Source organism: Motacilla alba, chromosome 6 (assembly GCF_015832195.1).
Source record: "Motacilla alba alba isolate MOTALB_02 chromosome 6, Motacilla_alba_V1.0_pri, whole genome shotgun sequence".
NCBI classification, from domain to species: Eukaryota; Metazoa; Chordata; class Aves; order Passeriformes; family Motacillidae; genus Motacilla; species Motacilla alba.
In genome coordinates this window covers 7804868-7820437 of record NC_052021.1, presented here as the reverse complement: position 1 = coordinate 7820437, position 15570 = coordinate 7804868, and the positions used below count along the sequence as shown (strand labels likewise).

Sequence of the window (15570 nt, the reverse complement as noted above, 5' to 3'; positions counted from 1 at the left end):
CTCAGACCGCCACCCGCCTGACCTGTGTGCCGCCCGGCACCGCACGGTCGCTGCAGGCCCGCTCGCAGGGTCGGGGGTGGCCGAATGCGACCGGATCCCGGCTGACAGGGTGATCCCGGCTGGCAGGGCACCCTGTCAGCTGGCAGACCCCGGCCCATTGCCCGGAGGCGGGGGCGGTGCCGCCGGGGGCGGCGGCATCTCCCCTCTCCGGCCGTGCCCTCCCTGCGCGCCTCCCCGCCCTCCTCCGGGGCCGCGGCGCTGCCCCCTCCCGCCGGGGATATCCCCGGCCCCTCCCCGGCGGGCGGCGGCCCAATGGAGGTGGGGATGCTGTGCGGGCTGCGGGCGGGCTGGGGGCGCCGCCGAGCCGCGGACGCCGCCGGGCCGGGGCCGCGCTCACTCGGCGGGGAGCCGCGGGCAGAGGCGGGCGGCGCCGGGGCTCGCTGCGGCGGCGGCTGGGATGCGCCGGCCGGGCGGCTCTGGGGGCAGATAGCGTCCCGCGGGGAGGCGGCCGAGTGGGGCCCGGGGCGGCGGCCGCCGGGCAGCGCCATGGCGGCGCAGTGCGACCCGCTGAGCGGGTACCTGCCCCAGCCGCTCTCCGACCCGGGCTCCAACAGCGAGCGCAGCGCCGACTCGCCCGCGCCCGGCTCCGAGGAGGACTCGGCCGGGCCGCCGCGGCCCCTGCACAGCCCCGAGTGGGGCGAGGAGCGATTCCGGGTGGACAGGAAGAAACTGGAGGCCATGCTCCAAGGTGAGGGCGGGAGCGGCGGCGGTGCCCGGGGGGCGCGGGGCGGTGGCGGCGGCCGGCAGCGGCGAGAGGGGGCCCCGGTCCCCGCCGTGCCGTGTCCTGGCTCCCCCTTCGCTGCCGGAACGAGAGCTCTGTCCTGTCAGCCCCTTCCCCGGGCGCTGGACGCGGGCCTGGGTCGGCGGGAGCCCCGCGGGCCGGTCCCCGCTCCGGGCGCTGTCGTGGCCTCTCGGGCCGGGGCTGCTCCCGCTCTGCCGGGGCAAGCGGCTCCGTGTGCCCCCGGAGCGGAGCCGAGCGCCCGGCCCCGCAGCCCGGGCGGCCAGATGCCGCTTGGGGCCGGCCCCGGCGTCGCGGGTGGTGCCGCTGCCCGGCCCTGCCGGGGCTCGTCCCGCTCCGCTGCGGCTCGGGGGGTCCCGGTCCCTCGGAGCTCCGTCTGTGAGACCGGGACATCCCGCTCGGGCAGGGCGCTGCGGGCTCTCGGCTTTCGAGGAACAGCCGGGCGCGCAGGGAGCCGCTGGAGCCCGGTGTCCCGGCCGGAGCAGCGGGGATGGCTCCGCAGAGCTGACAGCGGCCGCCGCTGCCCTGGGACCGGCTCGGCCCTCGGCTCCGCTGTCTGGGGTTTTTTTGGGAGGTTTTTTTTCTTTCCTTGAGGCTACATATTTTATCCCAGTATGTTTTGAATTATCTGCTCTCAGTGGAAGTTACGTAGGCAGCTTTTGACAAAACAGGAGTAGTAATTGCTGGTTTTGTTGCTAAAGCACATGAGTGGGTTTGAACCAGTTGAGGATGCTGCTGAGCGGGGTGAGTCTCCCGGGGTGTTCCCTGCTGTCTGGTCTGAGGAGCCCGTGAGAACCGAGGTGAGTTTCAGGCCTTACAGTGTCAAATCTCAGGGTGTGTGTGGATCAACAAGAAGAGACGGTGGTGGTTTCAAGAGGGCGCTTTTCCCTTTGGAACTGCTGTTTGGTAAACATTTAATGTTACACTAACATGGCAACTCACATATTTGTGTACATTTTCGGAACAAACCCTTGACAAATGTTTTACCTGGCATGTCACAAAGAAGGCGTTTTGGTCACTTACTGGAAGCTTTAGGTGCTCCCTACATGAGCATCCCCTGTCAGGGCACCTGCCTTCCTCCTTGCAGCAGCAGAAGGGGGACTGTGGGGGCAAGCGGGAGAGCAGGAGCTGGTGAGCTGGGTTGGTCACTGAAGAGCTGCGGTTTGACTTGGTGACTACAATGATTGGAATTTTTTTAATTGAGATGGTCCCTCCTGGGGGTGAGTTAATCTTTAATCAGTTAATACTTGAGAGCTAGTAGAAAAATCTCATTATGTAATGCAGTAAAGAGAAAGGAATTTGGAGAAACAGAGCAGCAACAACTATTTATAAAGATGTGCTCATCAAAAGTGTCTGAAAACCAAAACCACATGGGTATTTCTGTGTAAGAAGTGGTAGAGAAGGGTCAAAAGTTAGAGTTCTGTAAGAAGATGAAGGTTGCCTTAACTTTTTCCTCTAATAGCCAAATAAATTTCCATTCTCTCACCCCACACACAGTCCTTTCTTCTACTGCCTGAGGTAGTAAGCATGGAGGAGTAAACAAAGCTCCCAAGCAGAAGATAAATGCACTATAGGTTGTGTGACCCAGTAGTAGCCAGTGTTAAAATGTGATATTTTCCTTTGCTCCTTTTTCTGATTTTATTTCTTACCTTTGTAAGAAGAATAAAGTAGTGAAAAGTATATTAATGATAGACCATAGTGAGTAAATAAAAACAGAGTACTGCCTGCTTTTTGATGTGAGGTTGCTGTATGCCATGTCTAGAATACACATTCTTCAGGTGGTGGTTTGGGGAGGGTTTATATCAGATAGTTATCCTTGTTGTGGTGGGAAGTTTATGTTGGACTTGGAAATAAGTGGCTTTATGTGAAAATCTGAACTGTCTGGTTTACTGTTAATGAAAAACTGTTTATTAGGAAGCGAGAAGCAAACATAGCAGTTCTTTCTGTGAGAAAACCGAACTGTTTGGTAAACATTTTGTCAGTTTCTGTCAGTGCCCTCTCAGTTTCCTCTCCGTGCTTTACAAGTATTTGTCTCATCTCTTGACTAACAAGAACGTCAAGCACCAAGCAGCTGTGCCAGGGAGAACATTGTGAAGCCAGATCTGTACCTGGTACCCAGAAATTCAGTCAGCTATGCTGCTGATTACAAGCCAAATTTGATTTTATTTTTTTAACTTCTCCCACCCTCCCCACCTTTTGTTCGTGTCTGTCTTTTGGGAGTGAAGCTTTGACTTGCCCTATTAGGAAAGGGACAATGGAGAGGAAGCAGTGTGAACCACCTCCAGGAGCAAACCTCTGTTAGATAATTTGTAGGGTTGTGTTCCTTATGGTTTCTAATACCAGATCTTTCACTGGAAGTTCTTAAAGTATGCAGAAATGGTGTAATGGAGAAGAAACATCTTTTCAGTCCAAGTCATGATGAGCAGATTTCTTATTTCCAAAATTTAGCCAATTTTTATGCTTTGTTTAAAATTTCAGGCTGCTGTAAATACAGCTTTTTGTTCCTATTAGAAGTTTAAAGGCACCTCTTTTGCTTTTACTAGCTACTATATAGCTTGTTTATATTTGGGAAAGTTACTTTTTAAATTGTTAAAAATCTTAGAATATCTTCTAGTAATCACCACACCTTTCTTATATTATGGAAGAGTGAGAATGTATCGGCTTTAGTTCAGTTGTCTTTAGAGCCAAGTTTGCAGGAGCATCTGTTGAAGGAACTTATCAGGAAATGTTCTCATTCTTGCTTGGGGGTGCCTTGGTGGTTTTTTTTTGCTCATCAACATCTGTTGTTTACCGTACTCATCGTGAAATGTAAGAAAAACTGTCTGGGAGAAAGAATATGTGGCAGCTCCATGTTCAGCTCAGTGCTCCTGTTACTTTTTGCATTGCTGTGTTTTATGTGTGCTGCTGCTGTGGCTATTTTCATCTTTCCCACAGTTTGTGGGCGGTTTCCTGGGGGCTGGGGCTGATCCCAGCGAGGCTCACCTGGGAATACCAGCCTCTGCAGCTCGTGGGGGGCCTGGGGCACCTCCCTGTGAGATGCAGAGTAACGGCAGCAAGTGCTGTAGCAAGAGCTCGGTGGTTCGCTTTCAAAACACAGGAGGTGCAGGTAGTTTGCTACCAGTTGTATCTGAAGCAGAAATCAAGACTGCAGATCTGACTTGAGGTGTCAAAAATTTTTGCTAGATTTGAGGATGCTTCTGCTACCTTTATTTTTTTCTTTTCTGCCCCCACTTTAAAATTGTATTGGTATTTCCTGAATGGTTCTGTTTGGAATATCAGAAACTGCAAAAGCTGTGGTAAACCCCTCGCAAATAAGAACTATTTTCTCCTTGTGTCCATCTTCTTTGTATGACTGTTTCATTACTTGCACGTGGATGACTGGAATTGTGTCCCATAAAGAAATCTCAGTATTTACAGTGGGGTGTAAGCTCTCTTATGCCTCCTGTCTTCATCAGTTTCTTGGTGAACAGATACTTCTAGAATGATTTTTGGTTTTGTTCTAGGAGGCCAATATGAGTAAAACAGATCAACTTCTCTTTTCAGCAGTGGCAGAAGATGGTATTTCCTAGTAGCCCAATTAACTACAGCTGCTCTGCACAAATTCTGGTTAATGCTCAGGTGACTTCATATTGTGGGATGATTTACTTAGTGTGTGAGTGCCTGTTACCATAGGAGCTGAATATTATTGTAAAGAAGCAGAACAGTAAACTTAGGAAAGCTGTCCAAAAAGTTTAATCTATCAGTTGATGTTGCAGCAATCAGTAGGCCTAGACACGTTGACCATGATTATTAAAAGAACCCAAACCAAAGAAAACAACACCTTTTTTTTTGCTTGCGTGGTGTCTCTCTCTTCTTGGTTACAAAAAGTTATGCCAATCTTGCATTTCAAATAATCCTTTTTTCTTTGTCATGTTCTTGAGCAGATGTAGGGCTTTTTTATGTGGTATGTGTGGTTTAAGCACTCACAGTTAAATACTTTTTGACTTTATAATGTACTATCACACGATAGTAGTTTGCTAAAAAAACAAATCCATGCTGTTTTTAATAAGAATCTAAGTGTAGCAATGGTGTGTGAGCCCATATTATATATGGCTCTTCCATTAAAGTAAAAAACCGTGCTAGTTAAAATTCTGTATTTCTTCACTTTGTTTTGTATTTTTTGTGCATCATCTTTCATTTTGAGGACTCCTCAGGGTAATTTTAATTAGAGATCTAAAACTTTATGGGTGGTGGGTTTTTTTGTACTCTGTTTTTATTGGTTTTGTTGGGATTTTTTTCCCTTACAAGGTAATTCTGCATTTGTCCGATTGCTTATTGATAAACACGTGAAGAAAAGCACAGACCTGCATGCCCAGGAAACTCTGAAGAGCACCCAGTTGCTCTGAAGCTTATCTTACAGAGCAGGTTGTGTTGAGACCAGGTGGGCACCTTGGAAAACAGCACTGAGTGTGGTAGTGACTGTGTTGGTTATGTCACAGGTCAGCTGGAGTAGGCCAGAATTAGAGGAATTGTGTCAATTCTAAAAATAATAGTGGATCTCTGGTTGCTTTCCAGGCAGTAAGGACAAAAGTGCTGTCACCAATTCGGCATGAGCAGTCAGTGCAAGCAGCTCACTGAGGTGCCCTCGTGTAGTTCTGTCCTGCCGTTGCAGCAGGACACTGCATTGAGAGAGCTCTCTCCCATCCTACTCCCTCTGTTTTGGTGCTCTTTGCCTGTCATGGGCAGCTAGAAAAATGCTCAGCTAGTAATTTTCTGCCCAAAACAACCCCTAATTTTCTTAGGGGGAGGTGGCACGAATAATTGGGTAACTTTTTTTTGGCGTGGTTTAATCCACATGAAACTTACTGTAAATTGTTCATTCCTTTGCCTAAAGGTCACTCAGAGACCATTGTCGGATCTTGATTGTACTCATGCAATGCCTCTTTCTGATGTCTGGATGATAACCAGCTTTTGTTTGCTGATCCATCAGGTGAAACTTGTGTTTAAACAAGTATACTTTCCCTGCTTAATGCATAACTGTTGGAAAGTTTACTTCAGTACTTTTTCATGGTCTCCTGCACGGGTTTGTTTCATCTGCAGAGAATGAGAAATCGATACGTGTGGCAGGCAAAGCCTGGGGGAAGTGGAGTGGGGGGGAAGCAAAGCACTTTTATTGGAATGTGCTAAAGAAGACAGCTATTCCAAGAGATTCAGGCTTCTGCTGAGTGCTACAAACAATGGTTTTATTAGAGGCTGGACCCTCAAGATACAAATTTTGAGCAAGTTGGCTGCTTAACATGCAATTGTAATGTTCCTGTGATGGTGCCTGTGCAGGGAGGGCAAGTTCCATGTTAAATTTATTTTGGGGTTTTATGTTTGAATGGCTAAGCAGGAATTATTGATATTCCCCTGGATTTATTTGTGTGTTTGTGATGGTGTTAGAAATCTGTACAATAAAACTTCGTGTCCTGTGGTCCTTCAAATAATTAGTGTACCTTGCTTGTAGCTGAAGTTAAAAATACTCAGAGTGCTGATGATTTATACTCCTGTTTACAGTTCCCATGTCCCTCTTGGAGCTCCAAGGGTTGTGAACTGTGTCTTGTCTATGACCAGATTTGTGCTGAAATAGCTTACTCTTTATTTTAGTAGGTCCTAACCACAGTTGCTTTTCCTAGAGGAAGAAAATGTTGGGTTTTCCTACTAAATTGTGAGATTTCTGTTGGTGGTTTTTATTATATTTTGTTCCTTGTAATGTGTCAGCATAACCTATACAAGGACATAGTTGTGGGGAAATTGGAACCTTCCTAATAGCATTTACATTTGGTTTTTAACTTATATGTAGCAGGAAAAAAGAATCAAAGTTCTTTGTTAGGTTTTCAAATCCCTAAAGTGCTGAATAGTCTATTTCTACAAAAAATAAATACATGAAATGAATTTGTGTGACTTGTAGTTCTTGCATTCCACTATTAACAATTGTAATAATACCACTTTCTCAAGTTTCAGTGTTCAAGTAGTACAAGGGACTATCATGGTTTGGCATGAGCTGCTGAGTTAAGTATTGCTGGCTTGCACATTCCTGTTGGTTATATTGTAATCTTTACCTCCACTGGAAAATATGTCCTATTTTGAGTACTCATTTCAGGCTCTTGGCTTTATGCCTCTCAAACAATGAAACATGCTAGTTTTCTTTAATTTCAAACCTCTGTGTTGAAGAACTAATAGCTTTTTTAAAAATATTTTTACAGTAGTGACCTTTGCTGTCAAGACTCTTTGGTGACTTTCATGAACTTTGAGCTTAAAAACTGGTATGACTACACGAGCTGGAGTTCAGCTACAGAAAACACATACACCTAATAGGCTATCTGAAGGAACAAGCACTTAATTTAAGGTTTTATTCTTTAAGATGCTACCTATTAATCAGTGATAGTTTCTAAAATAATTTTGACTTAAGCAATTCAAACCATTCCTTGACCATAGCCTCAGCTCTTGTTCAGTCTTTGTTTTTGTTTCTTGCCTCTGGCTCAGAGCAGTATGAGTGTATTGCATGAGGCTAAGGAACTGTTCATGTTTCGGTGACTTTTATAGCTGATTTGTGTAAAGATATTTGCAGTGATATCCTCTTTACTGGAATAAATAGTTTCGTGTTCAAGTTCCACTGGTGTTTTGAAGGAACACTCCAGAGTGAGAGTGTTATCTCACTAGATAATACAGCCTAAGGAATCTGAGTAATCAACGAGTTCTCTCATGTGTGAAAGCAGGTTTTGGTATTCCGTGGAAAAACTCTTGATGTCTCTGCAGAAAAAGATGGGTGTGATGGATAGGGATTGAAAACAAATCTGAAAACAAATCCATGACTGTGAACACTAAGTGTCTGGAAAAGTCACTTGCATAATTTCATGTAATTTTTCTGCTGTAAGCCAGATTTCATGGAGAGGTTGATGGGCAGGTAGCAACACTGTTCTGTCCTAGCTGTTCTCCTGCTGTGCAGCTCTGCTGAAGTAATAGACACCAGGGCACAGAAATTGGGAAGGCACACCATAGGTGTGTGCCTGCAGGACTATTCCAGGAAAACCTTTACTGGGAACCCACGAGCATGGTACAGCCCTGAAACTCCTGATGGTGATGCGTGGGTAGCAGACAGGTGGGACTGCAGGGCTGCCATCTCCCTGAGGCTGGAGAGATATGATGGGATAGCTCTGGGGGCTGAAGTCTTTCAGTGGCAGGGTCTGTAGGGTGCTCAGAGTGGGATGCTGAGGAGGAGGCATTGCCCTTTTATGCGGGGGAGTGGAAGGATTGCAGGGAGCTCTGCCTTGGAGCACACCACCAGCCATTTGAGAGTGCAGGCTCAGGAGTGCTGGGTGGTTTTACAGGTGCCTGCTCCAGGCCATCTGGTTGGGAAGAAGCAGCACATGATGCCTCCAAACATCTGGAGGAAGGCTCCTGGTTGCAGTTGATCCCCATGGACGAGTTTAACCCCTCTGTTCTCTGCTGGGACAAGAGCCTGCAGCACACAAGCCATGTAGGAGGTTTCTGGAATGCTTTTGTGACGCCTTCCAGACAGGTGATCAAGGAACTGACAGCAGGAACTGGTTGCTGGGCTTCTGCCTTGCTTGCAAGGAAAAATTAATCATGAACGTGAAGATGGAGGGCAGCCATTCACAGGGACCCTGGCAAGCTGAAGAAATGTCCCAAAGGAATTCCATGAAGTACAGCAAAAGGGAAAGTGAAGTGCTGCACCAGGGGAGAAAACTGTCACAGGTTGGGGCCTGACATACTGTGCAGCCCTGGTGAGACACATCAGGAGTGCTGGGTCCAGCCCTGGTTCCCCAGTGGCACAGAGACATGAGCATTCTGGAACAAATCCAGCAAAGGGCCACAACGCCACTGAGGGATTGGAGAACTGACCCAGGAGGGGAGGCTGAGACATCTGGGATTGTTTAGCTTTAATCTTGAGAAGGCCCAGGGAACCCTGTATGGATTGTGTGTGTCAGAGGATATAAGCAGATGGAGCCAGAGTCTTCTCAGTGGTGCCTAATGACAGGACAAGCAGAAAAAATGTCATCTTATAACTTTTCCTCTTTTTCTGAAAAGGAAATTATCCATAAAATCTGGAGACTTTCCAGTTTTTGCAGTGTTCAGTGCTGAAGTGAGGTCACTGCTGTCTTTTTTGGACAGCAAAGAAGTTAAAGAATTCTTAACTAAAATTTCAATTGTTGAGTTAAAATACTAAATCTGAGATTGGACTATTATATTAAAACACAGTGTTTATTAATGTTAGGTTTTGGAGATGGCTAAAAATACCCTTTTAGGTAAATCCTTGATCAGACAGCAGTATTAAAAATAGCAGTTTGCAGCCTGAAGCATTCTCTGTAGTTGATAAAATTGTGATTGAGTTAGGAGTCAATTTGCCTTCCTCAGGGCATTGAGAAACATCTGCTGGGAAGACTGGTCTGTAGACCCCACCTTTGGCAGTCCTGTTAGGATTTGGTTGTGCTGGCCCCCAGGAAGATCCCTGCAGGAAGGCAAGATGATGGCTGGGTCAGGCAGCTGCTGCCAGGGCAGGTCTTGGTTCTCATGCACACGAGGGGTGCTGGGGGCTGTGTCTGGCTGCAGATTGTGGTGTTGGGGTGCTCTGGCTCACAGGAGCACAACTGGAGGGTCCCTGCAGACTGGCTGGGTGAGCTGGGACACGGATCTGCTGTGGCAACACGTGAGTGCTGCTGCTTTGCTGCCTTCAGGCAGCTTCTGGGATGATAGTCCCACAAGGATGTAGCTGTGGTTATCTCTGTGAGCCTCCCACCTGCTCGGGGCTCTATCTGAGGCTCTATCAGGGTTTGCTCTGGGGATGGGATAAACTGACTGGGTGCTCAGGGGCCGAGCAGTGGGAGCTGGCCGTGGGCTGCATGGCCTGGCTGGCTCCAGGGGTGCAGTTCAGGGATGCTGTGCTCTGGGTTACACCACATCCTCCTGAGCTTTGTGTTCCTGCTGGTGGTATGTGAGCAAGCTGTGAAAACAGGACCTGGGAGTGCAGCTGGGGTTGGAGCACAGTCCTGTTATCTCTGCTGCTTGGATTCTGTTGTGTAAACCACAGAAGGACATGTTGCTCAATTTATCCTTCCTGGAAGTGTCTTTCTTGCACATGTGAGTGACAACAAACAGGAAATAACAAGTTCTTTACATTTCTTTTCCTTCGAGGGTGAAAGGTTTTTAAAAAACGTATTTATGAATGTATCACTTGTGGTGAGAAAGACAATAATAGATGATGCGTTTTAAAGGCATGAGATTTCCAGTCATTCTGACTACCTCCCAAATGGCCAGCTGCCAGCAGCTGTGTCTTGAATTTGGCATCTTGAGATCAACAGTTTAGAAATGCTGTGGGGTAAAGCTCTTTTTTTTTTTTATTGTTTACATTTTTTTTTTTAAGAATTGCCCAGGTTGATATATCCTAGACCTTTAAAGATTAGATTTTGTCCCATTCTTTTAGGGGCTGTGAACTTCTGGGGCACACTGGTGGCTTGAGGAGGTGCTTTCCAGGACACCCACACAATCTGCCATCTGAAGATGTAGTTAGCCCTTGATAAGTGATAGTTTTGTGTGCAGCTAAATGTTTTAGCTGTTACCATTTCTAGAAGGGCTCCAGTGCAGCCTGGTAGAAATTTTACTGGACTGGAAGGAATATTCTCTGGTTTACTGCTTGGAGACTTTGAAAATATTGCTTTTCTTTGCCCCATCTGATTTGACTGCTGAGCCTTTTCCCAGAGGTAGGAAGCTGGTCAGTGTAGCTGGTGCCAGCCACAAGGCAGCTCCATTCCCTCTTCTGTTGCAATTCCAGGGCTTGCCTGGTGTGTAAAGGTTGCAATAAAACTTGTGAAAAATACTCCTTATGTATAAAACTTGATAAACTTTTATGGAGAAGCTTTTTCTCAAATATATGAAAATAGTGATTCCCCATTCCTCTTTTGGCTTTTTTTTTTGCTTGTTGGGAACGTGTGTAGCTGCAAGTGAGACATGAGCCATCCATTCCATCCCTTTTCCATTTACTAAACTTTTCTGCAGGCCAGGTCTGGGAGGCTTTGCAAAATCTTGGTTCCATTTTCCCCTAGAACTATGTGATATGAATCGGGTCTGTAAGAAGGGTTTTCGAGGAAAAATAAGCAGCAATCATTGTGCTTAGGTGGTTATTGTCAGGCTTGCAGTATGTAGATGCTGAGGAATGTTTATTATACTGGGGTTTATAGGTACTTCTTTTCTCCCATCTCATAGAAAAGTTTTTCTGGTTGTTTTGTTTGTTTTCCTGTGTGCCTGCCCAAAACGTTAAGAAGCTATGGGTTGATAATTCTTTTACGACTTTCAGCCCTTCTCTACAGCTTTTTGACTTGCAAAAATAACTTCTATTTGTAGGAGTTAGAATGGCACAGGATTTGGATTTGGCTGCTAAGATATTGCAGAGGTTTTGAAAGCAAAAAGCTATAAATAAGAGTGCCAAGGAAAGAAAACACAAAGCCTCGTTCCAGATCATTCAAGTGAAATATATCTGCAAGTTCAAATTATGTACTTAAAAAGATTGAGCTATGTGTTTTCTCACTTACTTGGCACCAAGTGTAAAAGCTTGAATGATTGTCCATACTAGTGATGAGATGACAAGCAGAACAAACCCAACATACCATTCTGCTGCTTGTGGAACAGCTCAGATCATGGGCTTCATCTGTTTGAACTTGGTTCTTGGAAAGGATTTATGCTAGATTTCCTTGTGAGGAGAACTTGCAACATTTTTATAATCAAGCTGAGCTGAATGGTCTCCAGTACAACAAGTCTGAAAATCAGTATAAAGCCAAGTAAATCTGCTCTGAAAGAAGCAATGCTAAAAGATAACTGGAGGGAGAAGTTGGTAACACTAATGATTTATCCTGTTGTTTTGAGGTGCTGCTTTTGTTTCCTGGAACATGTGCTGTGTCTGTGCTGTTCTTAGCTCACACATCCCAGAATGGGTCAGGAAAGGAGCACAGGGGGTCGCTGGTCCTGCCCCACTGTTCATGCTGGAGCACACGGCACAGAACTGTGTCCAGCTGGGTCTGGAGCATCTCCAGGGAGGGAGGCTCCACACCCTCTCTGGGCAGGCTGTCCCAGTGCTCGGTCACTGCACAGTAAGGAAGTTCTCCCTCATGTGCAGATGGAACTTCCAGGGCATCAGCTTCTGCCGTTGTCTCTTGTGCCACCTTGCTATATGAACCTTTAAATTTTTTTGATTGTTTTGATAGTCTAAAGATCCATGGTGAGGTTGCCACTTATACCAAAGTTTTAAATAGATTTTCACCTCTCTCTTTTTTGTTCATAAAACATTTTTTAATTCTATGTACAGGTGATGATTTTTTTTTTTTTTTTTTACATTTTAAGCAAACTTTGGTTTGGGGAATCTGTGTTACCACTCTGAATTAGTGGTAACCTTTAAGTATGCCTTTTACCTTATTGCCAATCACTTTGTATGAATGGAGGGCTTTGATTATGTCTGTTTTGATTGGCTCTGTTCTGTTCAGTCTGTGCCTGCAATAAATTTATGGCAGTTGAATATACAAGATTGGTAACTTAAAACCAAGCATCTTGAGAGATGGAAAAATGGAATTCATAACTCCAAAGTAAATATTAAGTCCATTATAAGTGATGCAGTGAAACATTTTTATGTTTAAATTCATTTCTTCTGAAGATACCCCCTATGTTCCTTATGGTGAGATTGTGTTCCTTGAGGGTGTATAAATTGGGATGCAGAGTAATTAAACCAGGAGCTTTGTTGTAAAGGAGTTCTTGTGCAGAGCATTACACTGTGGTACAGAGCCACGATGAGTGAAAGATGAGCCATGTGCTGAACAGAAAGGGGTTAAAATCACCTGTATTTAAAACCATGCCGGTGTGTGTGTAACACTTATATTTAAATGGAAAAACACACATGTATTTGTGTGCAATTGAAATGAAGGATACATTTGCATGTCCCCCTTGCTGGGATATGGAAATCCTTTTCATTGAAGGAATATGAGGAAAGGTCTCCCTATTTCCAGGATGTGTAAGCACATCCATGGGTGAGAAGTGCTACAGAGTGGTGAAATATTAAATTACTTTAGATGGCCTTTGTTTATATGCAGCTGGAGCAATTAAAATAGCATTGATTTAAAGAGTCGGGATGTGGAATACATTTTTAAAATACTGTTTTATATAGTGGAAAAGAATCCTGGTATGTCTTTAGTTTTTTAGTTAAACAAACACAAGTGCTGTTTTTCCTTAGTAAATTTGTTTCCGGAGTGTGTATAAAATAGTGGATAAGAGAGAATCTGTTTCTAATCTGTTCCATGTGCAGAAACAGTGAATAAATTTGATCAAATCTTTAGTTCTTTATAAGCAATTCCTTTTTGAAATAAGAACATATTCTGCGGAATTTTCTTTTCTTCCTCTGTGTGGAAGACATTACCATCATTAGAGTGCGGAATACATGGACTCTCAATATGTGTGAAATTTTTCAATGCACTAAACAATTGAACATGTAATGATGTTTTCTGGGTTGCTTAGCAGCACTCAGGTTTTTGACTTTAAGTGGTCTTCAGTGACATCTTTAGATTGTTCAGAGACTTGGCAGAAATAAAAAAAGTCATTCCAGTGTTTGAGACATGAGGAATCATTTAAGCTGTGGGAAAAAAAAAAGAGTAGGATATTGCAAAGTTTTGTATCTATTTAAACATTTAAAAAACTTTATATTCTGTGGTCTTGTAAATGTTTGGGGGAAGTGAGTGCTAGAAGATTATTCTCCTGGATTTTAAGTATTGTTTTAGGTATTTATCACCTGAAAGATGCCAATTTAGACAACAGATGAATTTTACCTTTACAAAGGCCGTCTAATTTAATTTAATATTTCACCACTCTATAGCACTTCTCACCCATGGATGTGCTTACTCATCCTGAAAAAGGGACACCAAGTCTCATATTCCTTCGACTGAAGTTTTTTTAAATTGGTTTATATGTCATTGGAAGTGTCTTCTGTGTTTGTGTAGCGAGCTGAGTGTTCCTGGTGTTTTGACTTGAGAATATAATGCAAATCAATTAAAATGTAAAATGCTAGTACACCGTTTTTCCTTAGAGGATATCAGCTGCATATTTACAAGAATCTTTTCATTGGGTGTCTCTCCTGTATCACTGCAGAGCTTCTGTTGGCACTGCCTTCCCTCCAGGCTTGAATAGCCAGCAGAGAGTTTGAGACTGGTTTTAATAATGTGTTAAAGAATTAAGTGCTGTCAGCTTCGTGCTGCAGCTCTGTGCTGCCTGAGGCTGCTTTTGGTGTCTCTCTTCCCCGCTCCTGCTTTCTGCATTGCGTGAGTTAAAGGAATGTTCCTCTCCAAGTGAGCGGAGCGTGGTCTGGCCAGGGCAGATGGAGCGAGGCGTGGGAGCAGCGAGTGGCTGCGCTCAAGGAAAGAGTGACACAGCTGCCCGTGCAGGCTGGCCAGAGCAGAGGGCTAGAGCAGGGCAGCACAGCCAAGTCTGTCAGACAGATAGGAAATTTCAGAGTGGGAAATCTCAGGACCCGAGAGGCGAAGGGAGACGTGACTAAGAGGATTATTCAAGTCCAGTAGCTTTGGATGTGCACAGGAAGGATCTCCCCATACATTGCACGGCAGCCAGGCACGCTGTCGGGAGAGGAGCTGCTCAGCGCTTCTGTTCAGCCTCTCTCCTGCTCTCCTTCTGTTTGCAGTGTTTTATGGGAGGAGAGGAGGAGGAACCACTCACCAGCTCTGTTCTGCCCCCTCCCAGCAGCGTGATGGATCGGGATCACTTGGAGCACAGTGTTTCTGCACCTGGTACCCAGACTTGGGGCTGCTCCTCCTCATGTGAGTGAGAGCAGGCCAGGGGCAGGCAGGGAGAGCTGGGAGCCTGCAGGGGCTGGATGATCACAGCCTTTTTCCATCCTCTCCCAGCTGCTCTTTCAGATAGTGTACAGATCACTGGTGAACGTGTCCTTTGAGTGTTGGCTTTGGTGTCAGTGCTTTGCTGTGTACCTACCCAGGATGGGTTCTTTCTGTGTGATGTGTGTTCCAAAGCAGCTACTCTGGCTCATCAGGCCTGCTTCCCTGGAATGGAGGCAGTAGCAGGATGGTTGGGATGTTTGGTATTTGGGTGCATGCTGTTTTCTGCAATAAGGCAAAGTCAGATGGCAGTGCATGTTGACTTCCATGGTAAAGATGTGAACTGGAGGACCGTGGTGTGGAGCTGCTGGTCAGCATGGATTTGCATTTTTTCTGAAGAGAAGAGCCACAGCCATGAAAGAATTTTTCAATCTTCTGGATAACTAGAGACTTTAGGAGTGTAGTCACTTTGTAAGGTATTGGTGTTGTGCTGTTTTACCCATCTTAATTACTTGCAAATGAATAAAAAGTAATTGGGGGAATATATGTGTTTGTAAAGTAGATCAATTTTACCTGGCTGTGTGAAGGTAATGGAAAACTTATAGATGGAGCTTCTCATTCTGAAACACTTGAAAGTCTTTAGTGTTTAGCATTTTGTTGCAATTTAACCTTTCTTCCACCATTTTAACAATCAAAGGAGTAAGAATGTGCTCTTAGTAATGTCTGAGTAACTTTAATCCCATAAAAGGGTTTAACACCAGCCCAAGTGAAAATATGGTTCTCTAATTATAAAATATAATTATCTTTGTGGTCTCTTGTGATTCCCAAGTGATGTCATCTTCTCAAACATTCTGCTCTTGGGCTGTATTTCTTTTACCTCAGAAATACAAAGTCAATTTCTCTTTTGAGGTA

General features: G+C 45.3%; 1 protein-coding gene across 2 annotated transcripts in view; it reads left to right on the top strand.

Moving 5' to 3' along the window:
* Positions 1 to 365: 365 nt before the first annotated feature.
* The window catches only part of BICC1 (BicC family RNA binding protein 1), an 89700-nt gene continuing 74495 nt past the window's right edge, over positions 366 to 15570 (top strand). Inside the window, exon 1 of one of the 2 annotated variants that reach the window (XM_038140274.1) lies at positions 366 to 748. In XM_038140274.1, the coding sequence (XP_037996202.1) occupies positions 547 to 748 (202 nt within the window). In that variant the 5' untranslated portion in view covers positions 366 to 546. Of the gene's footprint in view, positions 749 to 822; positions 1600 to 15570 lie in introns of those variants that run through there. The other variant, XM_038140275.1, reaches the window with a different exon arrangement.